Source organism: Cnephaeus nilssonii, assembly GCF_951640355.1.
Source record: "Cnephaeus nilssonii genome assembly, chromosome: 9".
NCBI lineage: Eukaryota > Metazoa > Chordata > Mammalia > Chiroptera > Vespertilionidae > Cnephaeus > Cnephaeus nilssonii.
In genome coordinates, this window is record NC_137080.1 from 86,290,605 (window position 1) to 86,308,395 (window position 17,791).

At 55.9% G+C, this 17,791-nt stretch overlaps 1 protein-coding gene across 6 annotated transcripts in view; it reads right to left on the bottom strand.

Annotated features, from left to right (window-relative positions):
- FOXP4 (forkhead box P4) overlaps positions 1-17,791 on the bottom strand; it is a 53,864-nt gene that overhangs the window by 18,011 nt on the left and 18,062 nt on the right. For all 6 annotated transcript variants that reach the window (XM_079780589.1, XM_079780588.1, XM_079780592.1 and 3 more), the window contains exons 2-3: positions 17,334-17,556; positions 2,196-2,291 (exon numbers count right to left, since the gene is read on the bottom strand). In XM_079780589.1, coding sequence (XP_079636715.1) covers positions 2,196-2,291; positions 17,334-17,540 — 303 coding nt within the window. In that variant the 5' untranslated portion in view covers positions 17,541-17,556. The remainder of the gene's footprint in view (positions 1-2,195; positions 2,292-17,333; positions 17,557-17,791) is intronic.

Consider the following 17,791-nt stretch of genomic DNA (forward strand, 5'->3'; position numbering starts at 1 on the left):
TGGGGAGCAGGACAGTGTCGGGTGGGGCTGCCATGGACTTCCCTTCATTCCCCTTCATTTCAGTCAAGCTCCAAATCAGCAAAAGGCATGTTTCTACTCACTCTCCCCTAAACCCCCACAGAAAAGCTATTTCGAGGCCCTGGACCCCACGGGGAACAGAAGCCGCACCTCCTTAGAGATTGTAAACCTGAAAGGCAAGGAAGGCATAAGGGTTGGTGGAGAAGGAGGATCAACAGCCAGGGCTGGAGGCTCCTGGGGAAGTTCAGACATGGCCCAAGAACTGCCGCCGCCCTGAGCCCAGGGAACCCTCGGGCAAGGGCTTTGTCCCTGTGGACTGTTCGTGTCACTACTGTGCTAAGCACATGACAGTGCCACCGCGTAGGCACTGAAGTGTGAGTTCTGGAGCTAGTTATTTGGGTTCAAGCCCTGGCTCTGCCCCTTATTAGCTGTGTGACTTTGGACAAGTTACTTAACTTCTCTGGGCCCCGGCTTCCTCATCTGCAAGATGAGGCTAATGCAACATCGACCTCATGGGAGTGTGAGGATAAATGAGATGATACTTATAAAGCACGTTGTGTCTGCCCCCGGGTAAGCCTCTGTAAATATCAGTTGCTAGTGTAGGAAGTACTACGTACTTGCTGAATGAGTGAATTGATCGATCACTGGGAGTAAGGAGGCAAGAGAGGAGGCCCAAGAATCATTTTTCCTGTCCCTCTGACCAAAACCTCCGCTTCTCATTCTAGGGCATCCAGGGACCTCTCTCGTTTTAGGGAAGGGGGTCTCCCAAGGAAAACCCCATAGCCTCCCTTTCTCACTATTTCAGCTCTCCTACTCCTCACACCGCAGAGTCCTCCCTGTGCCCGACCTCAGTCCCGCCCACTCCCAGGAAGCTCCTCCTTTCTCAGCCGGCCCTTCCGGGTTGGGGGAGAGTTCCTTTTCTCCAGCCTACCTTTCCTTGTTCTTAGAAGGGGTACTAGCTGGGCCCAAGGTGGGGCGGATTAAGAACAACCACTTCAGACCCTGGCAGTTGGGGAGGGGAATCCCTGATTCAGAGACCTAGTCCTGACACCACCCAGGCCTGAGAGCTTTTCTTCCCAATACTGGCTTTCCAGGTTGTGGCCCCAGCAACCCAGGCCAGAACCCCTCTCCGCCCAACTCCTCCCCCTTGAGGGCAGTCTCATCAGGTTCCAGACTTTTAAAACAGGGCCCAGCTAAGGCCCCACAACTGTCAGGCACACTGAACTTCTTCAAAGCACTTTCTGAACATTAACTTGTTTTACATAAAACCCAGTCCTGGGTCCTTCGCCCCGCACCCTGCACCCCATCCTCCACCCTGCCCCCCTCGCTTCCCTCCTTCCCTCAGCACCCCACCCCCCAGACTCCAGAGCTGCGTGCTTAGGATGGAGTTCAGCCTTCCTCCCTTAGATAAACTTCCTTTCAAAGCCCCGCTTAATCCTCTCCCCAATTCCAAGCCTCCCCCGCTGCTGTGGGGAGGGGTGGGGGGAGCGAAAAAGCTTGGTTGCTGGGAGGTGGGGTAGGGGTGGGGGGGGGGTAGAGTCGGGGCTGCCGGAGCAGTGACCCACCCCGGAATCGGACGGGCGATTCTCCCAAGTTCTTTGTGACACAAAAGGTAAACAGAAGGCCCGGCTAACCCCCGCCCACCCCCGACAGACCTCCCCTCCCCCACCCAGCCAGATGGGCCAGCAGGTTGGGGGAAGGGAGAGAGGGAAAAAGGGCAGATTGTGCAAAGGAAAACAAAAGAGACAGAGAGTCATCAAGAGACAGGAAACACGGGGCGACCGAGAGAACTGGTGGGTGAGAGATTAGGGGGGAGATGTGGTGACCTCAGCAACTGAGAGCCTGGGAAGGGAGTAGCAAGGGACAGGCCGGGTGACCACACCGAGATGGAGAAAACAGAAACCTGAGCAGTGACCCTGAGGCCAAGGAAGAGGAAGCCTCACAGAGCGACAGAGACAGATCTGGGCGCAGACTCACTCGCAGACAGAGGCCAAGCGGAGGCAGGCCTGGGATCAGGTGGAGGTGAGACAGAAAGTGCAAGTTTCTTCACGCTGCCCAGCAGTTCCCTCCGGGCAGCTGCCACTTGCTGGCCTTGTTTGCCAAACCCACCCTCTGACCTGGCCCCAGCCCAGCCCAGCCCAGCCCAGCCCAGCCCAGAAGGACGCCCTCCTCCTCACCTGCACGGCAGAGGCTGACTGCTTGCTGTCATTGTTCGCGGGGGAGCTCAGGCCCGAGGCTTGCTGCAGCAGGAACTGCCGGGCTACCTGGAGAGCCTGCAAGACAGGGCGAGGCAGTGTGCCTGAGCTGCACTGCGGGCTGCAGGTCCGTGCGGTCTGTGGGACCCAGGATTCAGGGAGAGTGCGGGGTAGTAAAGGGGAGGAGGTCAGGGTGAGGTCAGGGTCTTGGGGGTGAAAGAGAGGAACGAGGGGTCCACTTGGGCTTGGGGGTAAGTATACAGACAGGAGTCACCGAGGGGTCAGAGCCTGCAGGGACTCACTCTGAATGCTGGTGAGGTTTGCTGCCCTCATGGTCAAACACGGGGGCAGAGTCAGGGCCTGCATCATAGGAACTATTTGTTAAGCATCTACTATGCGTCAGGCACTTCACAGGTGTCTGGGAGGTAAGACCATTCCCTTCAGGTTCTTCTGGCTGGACTAATAACCAAATTAACACCAGGCAGATTAGCAGGAGAAAAACATTACAGTCTAATAACACGTATGCTTCCTGTATACAGGGGAGAGACCCAGAAACACCGCCATCACCTTCCACACCTCCTTTGGCTAAGGACAAAAGATGACGTTGGGGGTGGAGTCAGTTAGGAGTACCAGGAAAAGCACGGTGAACGGGGAAGGTGGCTGTGGCTGCGCAGACGGAAGCCCAGGCCTTCTCCACTGACAGCGAGGGCAGGCCTGGTGCAACGGGGGAAGCATCCTCGCAAGGGGAGGTCTCCCTCAGGCGCACGCGTCCCTACACACGGGACTTGGTTTTCAGAGCTTCTCCCGGGGCTGCTGCTGCTTCTTAAAACGAACCAGCCTCAATAATCAATATGCCAAAGTGGCACATTCTGGGGCGGCGCACTCTGCTCCCCTTCACAGGCAAGCTTGCATTTAACGCTCTCCTGCAAGGCTGTGAGGTAGGGATGATCGGCCCTATTTTGCAGATGAGGCAACAGTCTCCAGGAGGTTAAGTGACCTGCCCAAGTTCACACAGCTAGGAGGTGTCCGACAGGACTGGGGGCCAGGAGGCCTGGCTCCCAGGCCAACCGCCTTCCTGTGTGCTAAATTCAGGGGTCCAGGGGGTAGCATCCACTTGGGTCAGAACCCCCAGCTGGGGGGTGAGGGTGGAGGCGCAGGGTCTGCATTTGGTGGCTTTCTGAGTCCAGGGGGTCTAGGTGCAGGGCCACGTGGCACTGAGGGAATTCAAGGCCTGCAGTGGGTGTGACGTGCCAGTGAGGTACACTGATGGTGCTCAGCTCTTGGAGGCCATGGTGGCTTGTGGACTCTGAGCCAGCAGAGTCACGGGCGTGGGAAGTGCGTGGCACTTACAGGAGGAGCAGCTCGGCCAGCAGTGGGCCTGGGACGTGGGCAGATGGGCTCTGAGAAGTCGGGAGGCACAGCGAGGGGTCAGGCAGAAGTTCTTCATAAGGTCAGCGAGGCCCTGCACCCCCCCACTCTCGGGTCAGTGGGGTCTCAGAGGCAAGGGATGTGGGGACCTGCCCCAAATCCACATTCCAGGAGCACAAAGCCTGTCTGCTCCCGGTTTCTCAGAGGCCTCCTGGGGAGCCAGAGCCGCTGTGTCCAGGCCCCTGACTGGGGGGGGTGGGGGGGGGGCTGTGTGGCCTCCGGCATCAGGCAGACCTGGGTTAGAATCCCAGTGTGATTAGCAGTGGTGTGACCTTGGACAAGTTGTTCCATTTCTGCGTTTCAGTCTCCTGCTCTGCAAAACTGGGACACTGCCCAGCTCGGAAGTACGAGGGGAATTAAAGGACTGCTTTCCTTTGTTGGCATTCGCGAAGCGTCTGCCCCTTCCCTTCTCCTGAATCTCTCAGTTCCCTCCCTCACCTCCTTCAGCCTCTCCCACACAGGCTCGTGCCCGTCGCACCTCTTCACTGACTCGTGCCCACCTGTGGCTCACTGTCCACACACACACACACACACACACACACACACACACACACACACCGATCTGTCCTCACTCTCCTACCCCAGCACCAGCACCAGTAGATAAGACCCTGAGGGGGACAGGGACACAGGCGTACGCACTGGTCCCTCCGCAGACACTGCCCTAGCGGCCGCTGTGTACCAAGCACATGTACCCCCCCCCCCCCCCTCGCAGCCCTTTCATCCCGCAGCCAGCAGCAGCCAGCACGGAGTCTCCCCCGAGGCTGAACCCAGTTTACCTTAGGATGGCATCTAAACACACTGGTGTATCTATGGGAACGTGTCCCCCAGCAAACCTGGGGTTCAGACAGGCGTGCTCCTCAACAGCCCCCCAGACCCGGCCTCCCGCACCTGTCTCTTCCCTGGACCTCACACCAGGGCTTGTGGCCTGGGGTTTCTTCTCCTCAAGAGTCACTTCTTAAAGTCTGACCTTCCCGAGGCATCGGCCCCATGAGGCTGTGGACAGGGGGTGCGGGCAGGGTGGGGAGAGGAAGGGAGAGGCCAAGGATCGTCAGGAAGGAGCCCCTGCCCCTGCCGGCCTTGCTGTTAGACGCCTCCAGCCCTAATGACATAGGTTGGACAAATGCTCTTTGTCCTCCAAAGGTGGAGGGTCGAGGGGTCCAGGGACAAGGTGGGGGAAGAGGATGGCTCAGAGGAGCTCCCAGGCAAGCCCGGGCACCCTGGTCCAGAGGGGTGGGGGGGATTCCAGGGGAAGTTGGCGGGGAGACTCACGCAGTCTCCTGGTAGGGGAAGTGGCCAGGGCGTTGGATTTACTCCCCCCTGACTCTCTTACTCTGTGGTCCCCTGGAGCATGAAATTACAAGATTTACAGGGAAAAATGACATGGGCTTATGATCTCATTCCTGGAGCCAGCCCTGTGACAGGCCCTGCACCCCCCCTCCGGCCCCTCGCACCCTGGGCCTTTCTTCCCCGGGGCCTCCCATTTAGACCAGATCCAAGAGCCAGGTAAGACCTAGGCCTGGCCAAGGCGGTCCCTCCTGACTTCTCCCTCTTCCTTCCCGTTTACGGAGCGCCTGCTGTGAGCCAGGGACCATGCTAGACGCTGGAGACACTGCACATGGCCCAGCCCAGGGCTCCCCGCTGGGTGCCGTGACGACAGCTGCCTGTCAGGGAGTGAGGTGGAGGTGGCCCCGGGACCAGAGCCCAGAGCAGGCCTCTCTCTGCCTGGGGAAGCCAGGGTCCTGGAGGGTGTTCCGAGCACAGTGACCCGCACTCCGCAGAGTGAAACGACCCTGCGAGTCGGGGGACCTAGCCATTCCCAGGGGCAGAATGTCGAGTTGTGTTGGGGGCAGTAGTAGGAGAGGCCCTCAGATCATCAGGGTAGGAACTCCTCCAGACACTTCACTCATTCATTCTCTCCTTCCTTCACTCATGTTCATGGCCGCCCTGCAATTGGAGGTGGCGAGGCGATGGTGACCTACACAAGGTCATGTGTGTAATTTGCCCTGACCCAGTTTAGGGTGTGTGGATACCACCTAAACATCACCTGCAGGCACCCAGGCAGGCGTGGTGGGGGTAATGGGCAGACCCTGGGCATGGGTCCAAGCTGCCCTCCCTGGGTGGCCTGGGCATGACATCGCCGCCTCAGGGCACCGCACTGCTGCTCCACTCCTGCACTGTCCTCAGCGCACGCCCAGACCTCCACCAGGAAGCCCTCCTCCAGGGAGCCACCCGGGGATCAGTAGGACTGAGATTCTGTAGAACCCCACCCGAGTCACACGCACCCTGATACACAGGCGTCGGCGTCCACACTGGCTGCTGGCACTGGGGTCTGATTCGTCACTGGCCTGCCCACTTCCTCGGGATGTGGGAAATGAACCCCCCGCCCCCCGCAACAGATCCAGCTCCACTTTCTCTACCTTTTTAAAAAATCCTCACTCGATATTTTTCCATTGATTTTAGAGAGAGCGGAAAAGAGAGGGAAAGACAGAGAGAAACATTGATGAAACACATCAATTGGTTGCTTCCAGCACGTTCCCTGACCAAGGCCAGGGCTGGGTCGGGGAGGAGCCTGCAACCAAGGTACGTGCCCTTGACTGTAACCAAACCTGGGACCCTTCGGTCTGCAGGCCAACACTCTATCCACGGGGTCAAACCAGCTAGGGCCAGCCCCCACTTTCTCTGATGATGCCAACCAGGTTGCAGCCTCCTTGAAGCACAGGTGTCAGCTGTATCTGAGCCCCAGCCTCCAGCACACGGCAGAAACGCTGGTGAAAGTCACTTCAGTCCAGGCTGAACGTGGGAGGCAGGCACAGGCTGACACGGAGCTGAGGAGCTGGCATTTGGACAGTGCCTGGTGGTTTTCAAAGCCCTTGTGCGAACATTTAGCTGAAGCTTCACAACCTTTAGCTGGGCAGGGCAGGTGTCACTGTCTCCCCTGCAGACAAGGAAACTGAAACCCAAGGTCCCACCGCCAGGAAGCAGAGTCCAAACACCTCTGCCTGCCCAGCCCCCCACCCAGAGGGGCCCTGGGATCTCATGCAGTCGGGTGAGGCCTAAGACTCTGCCTCCCCTCCCCCAGCCGTCTAGTGTTTCAGCGGTCTGCCTGCGTGTGACGGGGAGGAGAAGCTGGTTGAGGTGGCGAGGGAAGACCAAGAAAAGAATCTCTAGGAGAAGGGGGGGGGCTCAGTTTCCCTCCCCTGGGGCCATGGATACCCAAACACGGCCTTGGGCGGGAAAAGGCATTTAGAATGCCACACGAGGGAGAAGCCATTATGGAAAATCTGGGGAAAAGGAGGAAGAGGGGGCTCAGGGCAGAAACTGGGAGCCATGGCCCTGGCAAAGTAGTTCAGTTGGTTAGAGCATTATCCCCATATGTCAAGGTTATGGGTTCAATTCCTGGTCAGGGCACATACAGGCATCAACCAATGAATGCATAAATAAGTGGAGCAACAAATTTATGTTTCTCTCTCTAAAGTCAATAAATAAAAAAGAAAAAGAAAAGAAACTGGGAGGGGAGAAATCAAGATGGCGGCATAGGTAAACACCTAAACTGCTGCCTTGCACAACCACTTCAAAACTACAACTAAAAGACAAAACGGACATCATCCAGAACCACAGGAAGGCTGGCTGAGTGGAAATTCTACAACTAGAAGGAAAGAGAAAAGCACACTGAGACTCACAGGAGCTGCGGAAGTAAAGGCAGAGGTACGGAGGCGTGCGTGGAAAGGGCTGGCAACTGAGTACATGGCTGGCTTTCTCAATCGGGAGGGAGAAAAAAGCTCCCAATTGCTCTGAACTCCAGTTCTGGGCGAGACTATGGGGACCCAGATTCATACGGAGAGAAATTGGACTGTCTGGCAGTGGGTGAAACTCGAGGGCGGCTTTCTCTCAGAGGTGCTTGCAGCGATTACTGCGGGACACTGAGAACCAGGGGCCTCTTAGGGCAGGGCTGACGGGAAGCCATCGCTGTTTGCTCCGCCCTGAGACTCAGCCCCATCCAAGCTGAGCACAGAGGCTTTTGCATATGAATGGCCTGGTCCTTTGAATTCTAAACTTACCTAACAAACTGCAGCTGAGCCAGTGAGACCCAGAACATCCAAAAGAAGGCCCAAGGCCCCACAGCAGCTTGCATTGCTTCACAGCTGGGCCTCATCTGGACACCTCCAAAACCCAAACAAAGAAGAATCTGCAGATCTCTCCGTAGCTCCTGCTGGGTGGCCTCAGGCAGAGGCTAAATTGGCACCTCCTTGGAGATCCAAGAGCCAGTGTACCCAGGGGTCAGAGTGGGACCATCCAGATTACAACTCCTCAGATCCACAATGGACACACTCAGGGGGCAGACTCAGTGAGCACCAAAGCCCCATTGAAGCAATTCTTGTCTCATAAGGGTGTCTCCAGCACAGAAGTTCTCCCATCGTAGACATAGCTGATCCTCACAGCCAATTGGCCTGGAGGTTAATTCCCCCCAGTGATACCAACAACAATCAAGGCTTAACTACAACAAGACTGGGCACACAGCCCACAAAGGGGTGCACCAATAGTGTCCACCTCAGGTAACTGGGGAGGCTGAGCCACTGGGTCCTATAGGACACCTAGCACACAAAGCCACTCTATCAACTCAGGGAAGCAGCCAAAATGCGGAGACAAAGAAACAGGTCACAAATGAAAGAAATGGAGGAAAGCAAATGACTGGATATAGAGTTCAAAACCACGGTTATAAGGTTTTTCAAGAATTTTCTAGAAAAGGCCGATAAATTTAGCGAGACCCTCAAGGATATGAAAAAGGACCAACTAGAAATTAAGCATACACTGACTGAAATAAAAAACAATATACAGAGATCCAACAGCAGACTAGAGGAACGCAAGAATCAAGTCAAAGATTTGAAATACAAAGAAGCAAAAAACACCCAACCAGAAACGCAAAAAGAAAAAAGAATCCAAAAATATGAAGATAGTGTAAGGAGTCTCTGGGACAACTTCAAGTGTACCAACACCCGGATTATGGGGGTGCCAGAAGAAGAGAGAGAACAAGATACTGAAAACCTATTTGAAGAAATAATGACCGAAAACTTCCCCCACCTGGTGAAAGAAATAGACTTACAAGTCCAAGAAGCGCAGAGAACCCCAAACAAAAGGAATCCAAAGAGGACCACACCAAGACACATCATAATTAAAATGCCAAGAGCAAAAGACAAAGAGAGAATATTAAAAGCAGCAAGAGAAAAACAGTTACCTACAAGGGAGCACCCATACGATTGTCAGCTGATTTCTCAACAGAAACTATGCAGGCCAGACGGGAGTGGCAAGAAATATTCAAAGTGATGAATAGCAAGAACCTACAACCAAGATTACTCTATCCAGCAAAGCTATCATTCAGATTTGAAGGTCAGATAAAGAGCTTCACAGATAAGAAAAAGCTAAAGGAGTTCATCACCGCCAAACCAGTATTATATGAAATGCGGAAAGGTATTCTGTAAGAAGAGGAAGAAGAAGAAAAAGGTAAAGATAAAAATTATGAACAACAAATACATATCTATCAACAAGTGAATCTAAAAATCAAGTGAATAAAAAATCTGATGAACAGAATAAACTGGTGAATATAATAGAATCAAGGGCATAGAAAGGGAGTGGACTGACAATTCTTGGGGGGCAAGGGGTGTGGGGGGAGGCAGGAAGAGACTGGACAAAAATCGTACACCTATGGATGAGGACAGTGGGGGGGTAAGGGCAGAGGGTGGGGTGGGAACCGGGTGGAGGGGAGCTATGGGGGGAAAAAGAGGAATAATTGTAATAATCTAAACAATAAAGACTTATTTAAAAAATATAAAAAAGAAACTGGGAGCCATTTGGCTTCTTAAACCTCATTTTTTTCCTCCCTCCACCCGCTGGACTGAAAACTAAATGCCCAGTTCTGTGGTTTGGGGAGTAAGGTCTAGTGTTCCCCTAGGGAGGCAGGATGGTCTATCGGGTGCATGGACCCTGGTCAGAGATCTGTATCCAGATCCTGGCTCCACCATATACTAAGTGACCTTGGGTAAGTCACTTGTCCTCTCTGAGCCCCCATTCTTGCTCTGCAACATAGGGATAACCCTGTACTTAGCTCACAGGGTTGCTGTGAAGAGTATATGAGACAATGTACATGGAGTACTTAGCACAGTGCCTGGCACCCAGCGGGTCCTGAACGGACATTAACTATTGTCACTTAATTTATCTTTTGCCTTCCCAGGCAGCTCCTGGTCATTTGTCCTCTGCCACCCAGAAGGACTAGCTAACCAAACCCTCTTCCAGCCTTCGCCACCCCCATTTCCCCTCAAGCTAAGAACTCCGTCTCACTAATGAAGCTGAACTCTCCTCCCCCCATCACCCATTCAGAAGTCATTAGCAGGATCTCCACAATTAGGAACAAATGGCTTATAACGGATGGCATCCAGGGAGGGCGGCTGGGATGGAAGGGAGTGAAGCTAGAGCTTTGAGGGCCACAGGGAGCTGCTATGAAAAGAAAAACAAGTCTTGAGACAGGAGGGTCTGTCATCTCCAGTAGGAGACCACCCCCTCATTTCTGCCTCTGAGAATTCGAGCGGGGGGAGGAGGGGGGGAGGCAGCTCTCTGCGGAAGCCAGGTGCAGGGCTGTTCTCGAGGCTGAAGGATTCCGGCTCTGTGCTTCTGTGCCGGGTCCCAGTCCCACCACGCGTGTGTTTAGGAGGGTGGGATGCGCTGGTGCTCACGGAGACAGCCTGAAGGGCTGAGCTCTGAGATTGGAGAGGCAGAAGCACAAACCGCAGCTGGAGAGCTGGAAGCGTTAGAGGGGATCCGGGCCAGTGTTGCCCAAAAGGCTGGTCATGATTGATTGGTGGGTCATTATATCAATTTAGTGGGTCAAAAAATGAGGAAAAAATACACATACACATATACTTTTTAAACATTAGAGTTACTGGGTGAGCATAAACATTGTTTCGTGACAACGTGTGTGCTGGGCGTCCGAGTAAAATGTAGCTCTCACTGTAGATCTCAAGCAAAAAGGTCTACGAAGCGCTGATCTAGCTCCCGTTACAGACGAGGAAATGGGTAGCCAGGGCAGTGACAGGCCCGGACCGGAGTCACACGGTGGCAGAAACAGACCCTGGATCCCCCGGGTCCGACGTGGGGCCCTGCAGCCAGGAGCTGGCCAGACAGGATGGAGGACCCCCTAACAAATTCTGGTTTAATTTGGATTGTGGTGAGGGGTAGCCAAAATAAACAAACTCCAAACACTTCTTTTGTCTGCACCCAGCTAACTTTGGCAAAATTGGGACCTAAATTATCTTGATAATTTCAACTGGGGTCTGGCTAGATTTAGGGGAGGGGCATCGGGAAGGTGTTTGGGGTACTGGCCCATCCCAAACCTGTCCCCCCAGGGCCACAGTATAACATTCTATTCACTTATCAGTCATTCAGCAAATATTTATGAAGCCCCATGGGGCACTGGTCCTAGACACTGTGGGCTCATGGTGTTTGCTTTAACGGGGCTCCATTCTCAGGGGGTGAGACAGACACCAACACGGAAGCAAGCGAGCCATGAGATGGTGGTGAGCGTTACAGAGGCTGGCTGGCTACCTGGGTTGTGTGGCCAGGGAAGGCCTCTCTGAGGAGCCATTTAGAATGAGGAGGCAACTCTCCCAGGAGAGTGTGCACGGCGCAGGAAGGAGCCGGTGCAAGGCCTGAGGTGGAATGAGCCTGGAGGTGCCTCATGCATGGTCAGTGTGGCTGAGCCAGACGGCCTGAGAGAGAGTCCCAGAGATGAGCAGGGGCCAGATCACACAGGGACAATGGTGTGTGATTTTTTTAACCCTCACCCAAGGACATGCCTACAGAGAGGAAGGAAGGGAAGAAGAGAGAGAAAGAAACATCGGCTGCCCTCCACAAGTGCCCCGACTGACTGGGGATCGAGCCCTGACCAGGAATAGAACTGGCAACCTCTCGGTGCACAGGACGACGCTCGACTGAGCTACTCTGGCCAGGCAGGGACAATGTTTTTTTATTTAATTCTACATGCGAGGAAAAACTGCTGGAGGACTTTAAGCAAGTGAATATAAGGAATTACAGAAGTGATAGAATTTCCTAACCTGCAGCTAGTAAACAGTCGGTGCCTAATAAGTACTTGTTGATTTGAATTAAACAAAAAACATCTCTCCGTTCACTCACTGAAACAGAGAGTGGAGGGAACCAGAGTAGAGGAAAGGGGTGCAGAGAGAAAGGTCAGAGGTCAGCAGTCCCAACCAGGAAGGGTGCTGACCATGGGGAGACCCAGGTCCTCCACCAGCCAGGCTTTGTCCTCCAGCAGAGACATAAAAATGAAACTGCAGAGGAGGGGGGCAAAGAGAGTGGGGCAGTGCAGACCATAAAACCCCCGAAGTGATTCTACACCTTTTTCCCTTGGAAAAAAAAAAAAAGCTTTTTGGAAAAGGCTGTAAATTTTTTTTACACCAACCTCGTAAAAATGACATTGGCGCATTCTCAAATTAGAACCATTAAAATGAAAACCAGCGACGCACCGATACCGACAGGCCCACGTGGGTGGGAGAGGCAGGCCTGGCGCGGCCTGCTCTCAGGGCCTTGGGGACGCCTCCCCGGGCAGGGCCGCGCCCCTGCCACCAGCAGATGAGAGCAGACCCTGGGCCCGCAGCACTGAAGGGGAAGGGCGCTCCTCCAAGAGGCCCCTTTTCCCTCTCCCTGCCCCGCGCCCCCAGTGGGGGCCTCAGGACCCGGGGCGACCCCGGGCGGCCCATGCGGCTCCTCTGGGCCCAGACCAGCTGGTGTGGGTGCTGGAAGAGGCAGGGCCTGAGTGTGGGCGGTGGTGGCAGGGAGTCCTGTACCCCTCGATGGTGGTCCTGTCTGTGGAGTGTTCAGGAAGCGGGGTGTAAGGAAGTCTGGGTTCAGAGCCACCATGAGCCCGGCTACTGCCCTCACACTAGCCACTTCTGCAGGGGTGGGGTTTGGAGTGGGGCTGTGGGCGCACGCCATTCCCTCCTCAGAACAGAGGTGCTTCCCTGGGAGAAAACTAGCTACCCACTGGGAGGTGCTTTGAGTGCGGTCCTCCCCAGGCCCACCTTCACCCTCAGAAGGGGAACATTCCACCCCCCTTCCGCGCCCCCAACTCCTGACCAGTAGGATAAAAACGTTGGCGTCCAAGGGGGTAAGGGAGGAGAGAAAAGTCAGACTGGAAGGGAGGCTGCTAGAGCGGGTTGACTCTTTTCTGGTCCCACAAGAGCAGGGGCCTGGAGCCCTTTCCCGGCCGTGGGCCCTCTCTTCTGCCCGCCCCCTGACTGGAGCTCCCTCCCCTTGGGGGACCTCCCTTTTCCTTGGAGGGGAGGCAGACAGGAAACAGTGGTCTTTGGCTGAGTAACCCAGGATGGGTACAAGAAGGGGGGGGGGGGTTACAGCTCTCTCCCCTGCTGGTCCTCGAAACCCAGCCCCTCACTCACCTGCCCCCTATTCCAGGGCAGGGCAGGAGGAGCACTTTCTAAGCATGACCCTGCAGCTGCTGAGAGTAGGGGACTTCACTGACATGAAGTTCCTAATCTCCCTCTGGGGAGTCTGGGCCCCAACAATCCCTCCAGCACCTCCTGGGGAAGGGACTCGTTCTACGGAAAGGAAAGGAGGTGTAGGACCACCTGGCATGAGGGTGGGAGTCCCACAAACTGAAAAAGTGGGCCCCAGACCTAAAAGTAAAGACAACTGTAGACAGTGTGTGTGAGGTGGGGAGTGCTAATTCACCTCTGAGGCCTCCCCTTCCCGCCCCACCCCCCTAAGCAGCTTGGGCAGAGGAGAGCCAGATGGAGAAGGAAAACAGAAATCTCTTCCATTCTTCGTTTTCCCCCTGCCCAATTCCCTGACACCCCCCATTTCTTTGGAGGGGGGTGAGTTAAAAGCCCATTAAAGTGCAGCTCCCCCCCAACCCTTTTGAATCTCCCCACAGGATGTGCGCAGGGTGGGATTTGGCCCCGGTTGCCACAGCAACTGCAGTGGGAGTTCCCAGACGCTAAGCAACCCTCCTGTGACCCTCGCTGACCTGTCACCCCCACAACCTGAGGACAATAGGAGTGCGGCTCTGGAGGCCCAGGACGCCTTTCAGTGCAGCGGCCAGCAGCTCCGCCGGCCCCCACTGGGCCTGCTCAGCCCTCCTGCCCCAAGTCCTGCTCGCCTGGGCCAGAGTGCCCAGTCGGGCCCCCAAGACCTCCCCAGGCCCTCCACCTCCCAAAAGCTGGCACACATTTTCCCAGCTCTTACTAAGCCCCTAACAGAGGTATCTGTGCAATCCCCATATGAACATTTATTAACACGTCCATGCAGGTGAATCAGATTAGGATAAAATGCAACGACAACCTGCAAGATAAAAGCCATGCGTGGGGAACCACGGGGGCTGGGGGGGGGTGGGGGTGAGGAAGGACTCTGCCTAGGTGAAGGCAGAGGACTGATGGGCAGCTGGCACGTCTGCTGGGTCCAGAGTATTCTTTAACAGCAGATGGGGAATCACCAACTCCAGCGGCCAGCAGGGTCCCCCGTGCAAACTCAGGTGCAGTGCATGTCTGCTGAAGGAATGCGTGCACCAGGCCCACGACACTCCCCACACCCTCTTCTCACAAGAGTGAGGAGGTTGGAGACTAAGGGCAGAGTGGACGTGGCATGGCTCTGTCACTCACCAATAAGGGTGTTGGGAGAGGGGAGAGGGAGGGGGAGGGGGAGGGGGAAGCTGGGGCCTGACTGCTGCAATGGGGCAGCCAGCCAGGGACCCTCTCTCCATCCGAGGGGCCTGGCAGCCAAGCTATGTCCCCCCCTCCACCCCGGCCTCTGTTTAAACAAGCTCCGGCCTGCTGTTGCATGGAAACAGGCGCCTGCTCTTATTCCAAAGTGACGTGGCTGCCCTCCTCAGCACTGTTTGTTTCAGCCTAAAGTCCTGTCACCAGTCTGACTTCTGACTCGCCCTGTTTATCTCTCTCTCTCTCCTCTGTCAACTCATTATTCCCAAAGGCCAAGCTTGCATTTCCAGGGTTTGTTTACCCAGAGCGGAGGGACAGGGACCAACAGACAGAAGGACAGAGGGAGCGGGGACAGACCAGTGCAATGCTCACAGACACCACCCCCCTCCAACCTCCTTCTTCTGAAGTGGCTACTTAGGGCCAGTGGACAGTGTTGCTTCTGTTTGTTTGTTTTAAGAGACCTTTTAGGTGGAGAATGGAGTGCTCTCCATCATGCATCAATAGACATTTATTTAGCACCTACTATGTTGCAGGCCTTGCTCCCTCCATTTCCTACAGGGGACTGTGTGAGTGGCAGGAGCAAAAAGGAGGCTGTGCTGACCCCTGAACTAGGAACTGGGAGACCCCTCTTGCTGCCCTCTCACCTGTGATACGGGAATAATAATATCCACTCCTCCCTGCCCCCCAGATGACTAAATGGCACAACCCATGTGAGAGACACAGGTATTTGTTTGTCCTTGAAGGACTTCCTGGTTGGGACTGAGAGGGAGGAGGAGCCCACTGGGCCAGGCTCTCTTTCCTACGGTTTGTTTAGCCCACAAATCGGAACATTGGTTGTTGGGGGGCCCGAAAGTGTTACCCCTGAAACTTCCCCCACACCTCACTCATATATTGGGGGGTGGGAGCAGGGCCTACAGACGGATCTTATTTAATTGCACATTTTGGATTTTTAATTTTGCAGGTCTCTTTTCATAGTTTGGAGCCAACAGAACCTTTTTAAGTCTCAAATATTTTCCTTGGCCCCAGGCACTACGCCCATAGAGCCCAAATGGATAAAACAGCCCTCCGCCTGCCTCCAGATCTCCACCCCGGTTTATTTGTGAAACAGATATAGGATTTTCCAGGACTTTGGGATATTCCCCAAAACAAACAGGAATAGCTGGAACATGGAACACAGAGGGTAAAACATGCGTGTGCAGAGCGGAGAAACCTGATCAGCACACACAGTGCCTCCCCACCCCACGCATCTCCCCCGCCACCCAGTTTCTGTGTTCACGCTTCACTTTAAACACGTTTTAAAAGACATTCCCAGTTTCGGTATTTCTCCTGCCCACGCCTCACCCCCCATTCCGCGTAGAAGTGCGGGAGGGGAAGCTGGCCATCCAAAATGGGTGGCCTGGAGCCTTCTGGTGGGGTGTGCTTGTCATTATTTTGGGAGAGGGTAGGATTTTGCCCTTTGACCTCTGTCCCCAGTAGACGGCACAGGCACAGAGTCTCTCCCCCGGAGATCCTGCTTAGGAAGGCTCGGGAGATGCCAGGAAACTCCCAAGGCCCACCTCCCCGGGGAACGGAGCCCGGCCCTTCCACTCCAGCCCCCACTGCTTGTAAGAGGAAGTGATTTTTAAAGCCCTTAGTTCTGTTCCCATCCACGCAGCCCCTGGGGACAGGGGTTTCACACCTCAACTGTATCGGATCCTAACCACCCAAGGAAGCCAAGGCTCGGGAGGCCCAGGATTTGGCAAAGGTCGCACGAAGGGGCAGGCTCGGCCTTAACCCGGGTTTGTTCCGTGCGTGTGTCAGTGCTGGCTGACCAGCTAGCTCAGTGCAGGGTGCCCAGCTCCTGACCATGCTGCTCCAGGCTGACCTCCGGCTCCCAGGCATGTGGTGGGAGGGTAGGATTTTGCCCTTTGACCTCTCCCACTCCCTAGGGGCTGTGGAGTGGGAGGAGGAGCCCCGGGGTGAACCTGGGAGACAGCAGGAGGGCAATGTACACACATCCGGGCAGGCACGCACCTAAGGCCATAAGGCAGGGTGGGATCCCGGTGGGGAGGGGCAGGCAGGACCTGAATTTTCCTTATTCCCAGCAGAGCCCCTAAGGGCCAGTGCCACCAGCAGCGATTCGAGAAGCAGCATCGAGTCAAACAAGAGGAGACTCTCCAGCCGGGCTGGCTGGGCCGGTTCTCCTGAACTTGTCCAGCAGATTCTCCCTGTTTCCCGGGTGGGGCTGGAACCTGGGCCCCTGTTCTGTCATCACCCAACCAGGCTCCCCACCCTAGGGCCTCTCTATCCACAGAAAGCCTGGTCTTGAACTCCTGAACTCTGCAGTTCAGAGCGGGAATGATGGAGGGCAAGAGGGCAAGTGGATACAGACAGGGGTGCCCAGTCTGAGCCCTAAAAATGGAGGCGTGCCTTTGCCTCTGGCTCTTGGCCTTTTCCCAGCTGCTTTGGCCTCTGGTGTCTGGAAGTCTGATCTCTTCACAGCTTGAGTCAGGGGCCCAAGCAGACATGGAGCGGGGTGGGGGGGGGGGGTGCGGGCCTTATTTTACAACACAAATAAAGTGGAGATACCCTGTGTGTCCAGCCCCCTTCCCCAGTGGACACACGTCTAAAGGGAGGGTCTTCTCCCCCACCCTGTTAGCTAGCCAGTGTGCAGGAGCCCAGGCGCCCGCCCCCGGGATGTACCCCTCGGGCCTGCTGCCCTGGTCTGTCTGTCCCGGCGGGCATTTCTGAGACTGTCCGAAGCGCCATGATCTCAGGGCCCCGAGTCCCACTTCTTCCTCTGGAAAGCTCAGCTCTCCCTTGGTTAAGGTGGCCACTAGCACGGAGGGCACAGCGGGGGTCCCTGGGAGCTGGACCTTTCCAAGATGGTTAAAGGGAAGCTGCCTGGCCCGGAGTGGGAAGAGGCCTGGCGCGCCCCCGCCCTGTCCCCGTGGCGAGGAGGGGCGCCAGCTCCTACCTGTTGCTGCTGGAAGTGCAGCAGATCCGCAGGGCTCATCTCGCCGTTGCTGTCCGCGCCCGCAGCTGTGTCCCTGCCCGCACCGCCTCCAGCAGCGCCCGCAGCCCCGGCACCGCCGCCGCCATCGGCCTGCCCGGAGAGGCTGCCCACGCCGTTCTGACCAGAGGGAGCTGACCTGATTGTCTCCGAGGCAGATTCCACCATCATGTCGCTCTAGCGGGACCTGGAGGGGGAGAAGAGGCGGGGGAGGGGCTGAGTGGGCAGGGCAGGTGCGCGTTCCACCCTGGGTTCAATCATGTCCCTCAACACCCCCACCTTACACCCCACCCCGGGCCTGGGCCATCTCCTCCTCAACCTTCTGGGGGCTGCTCCTGGGACCCCAACCTCTCCCAATGTCACCTTTCCCCTAGGCCCCGATAAGGGGCAGCTCCAGACTGCAGCTGCCCCCTCTCCGAACT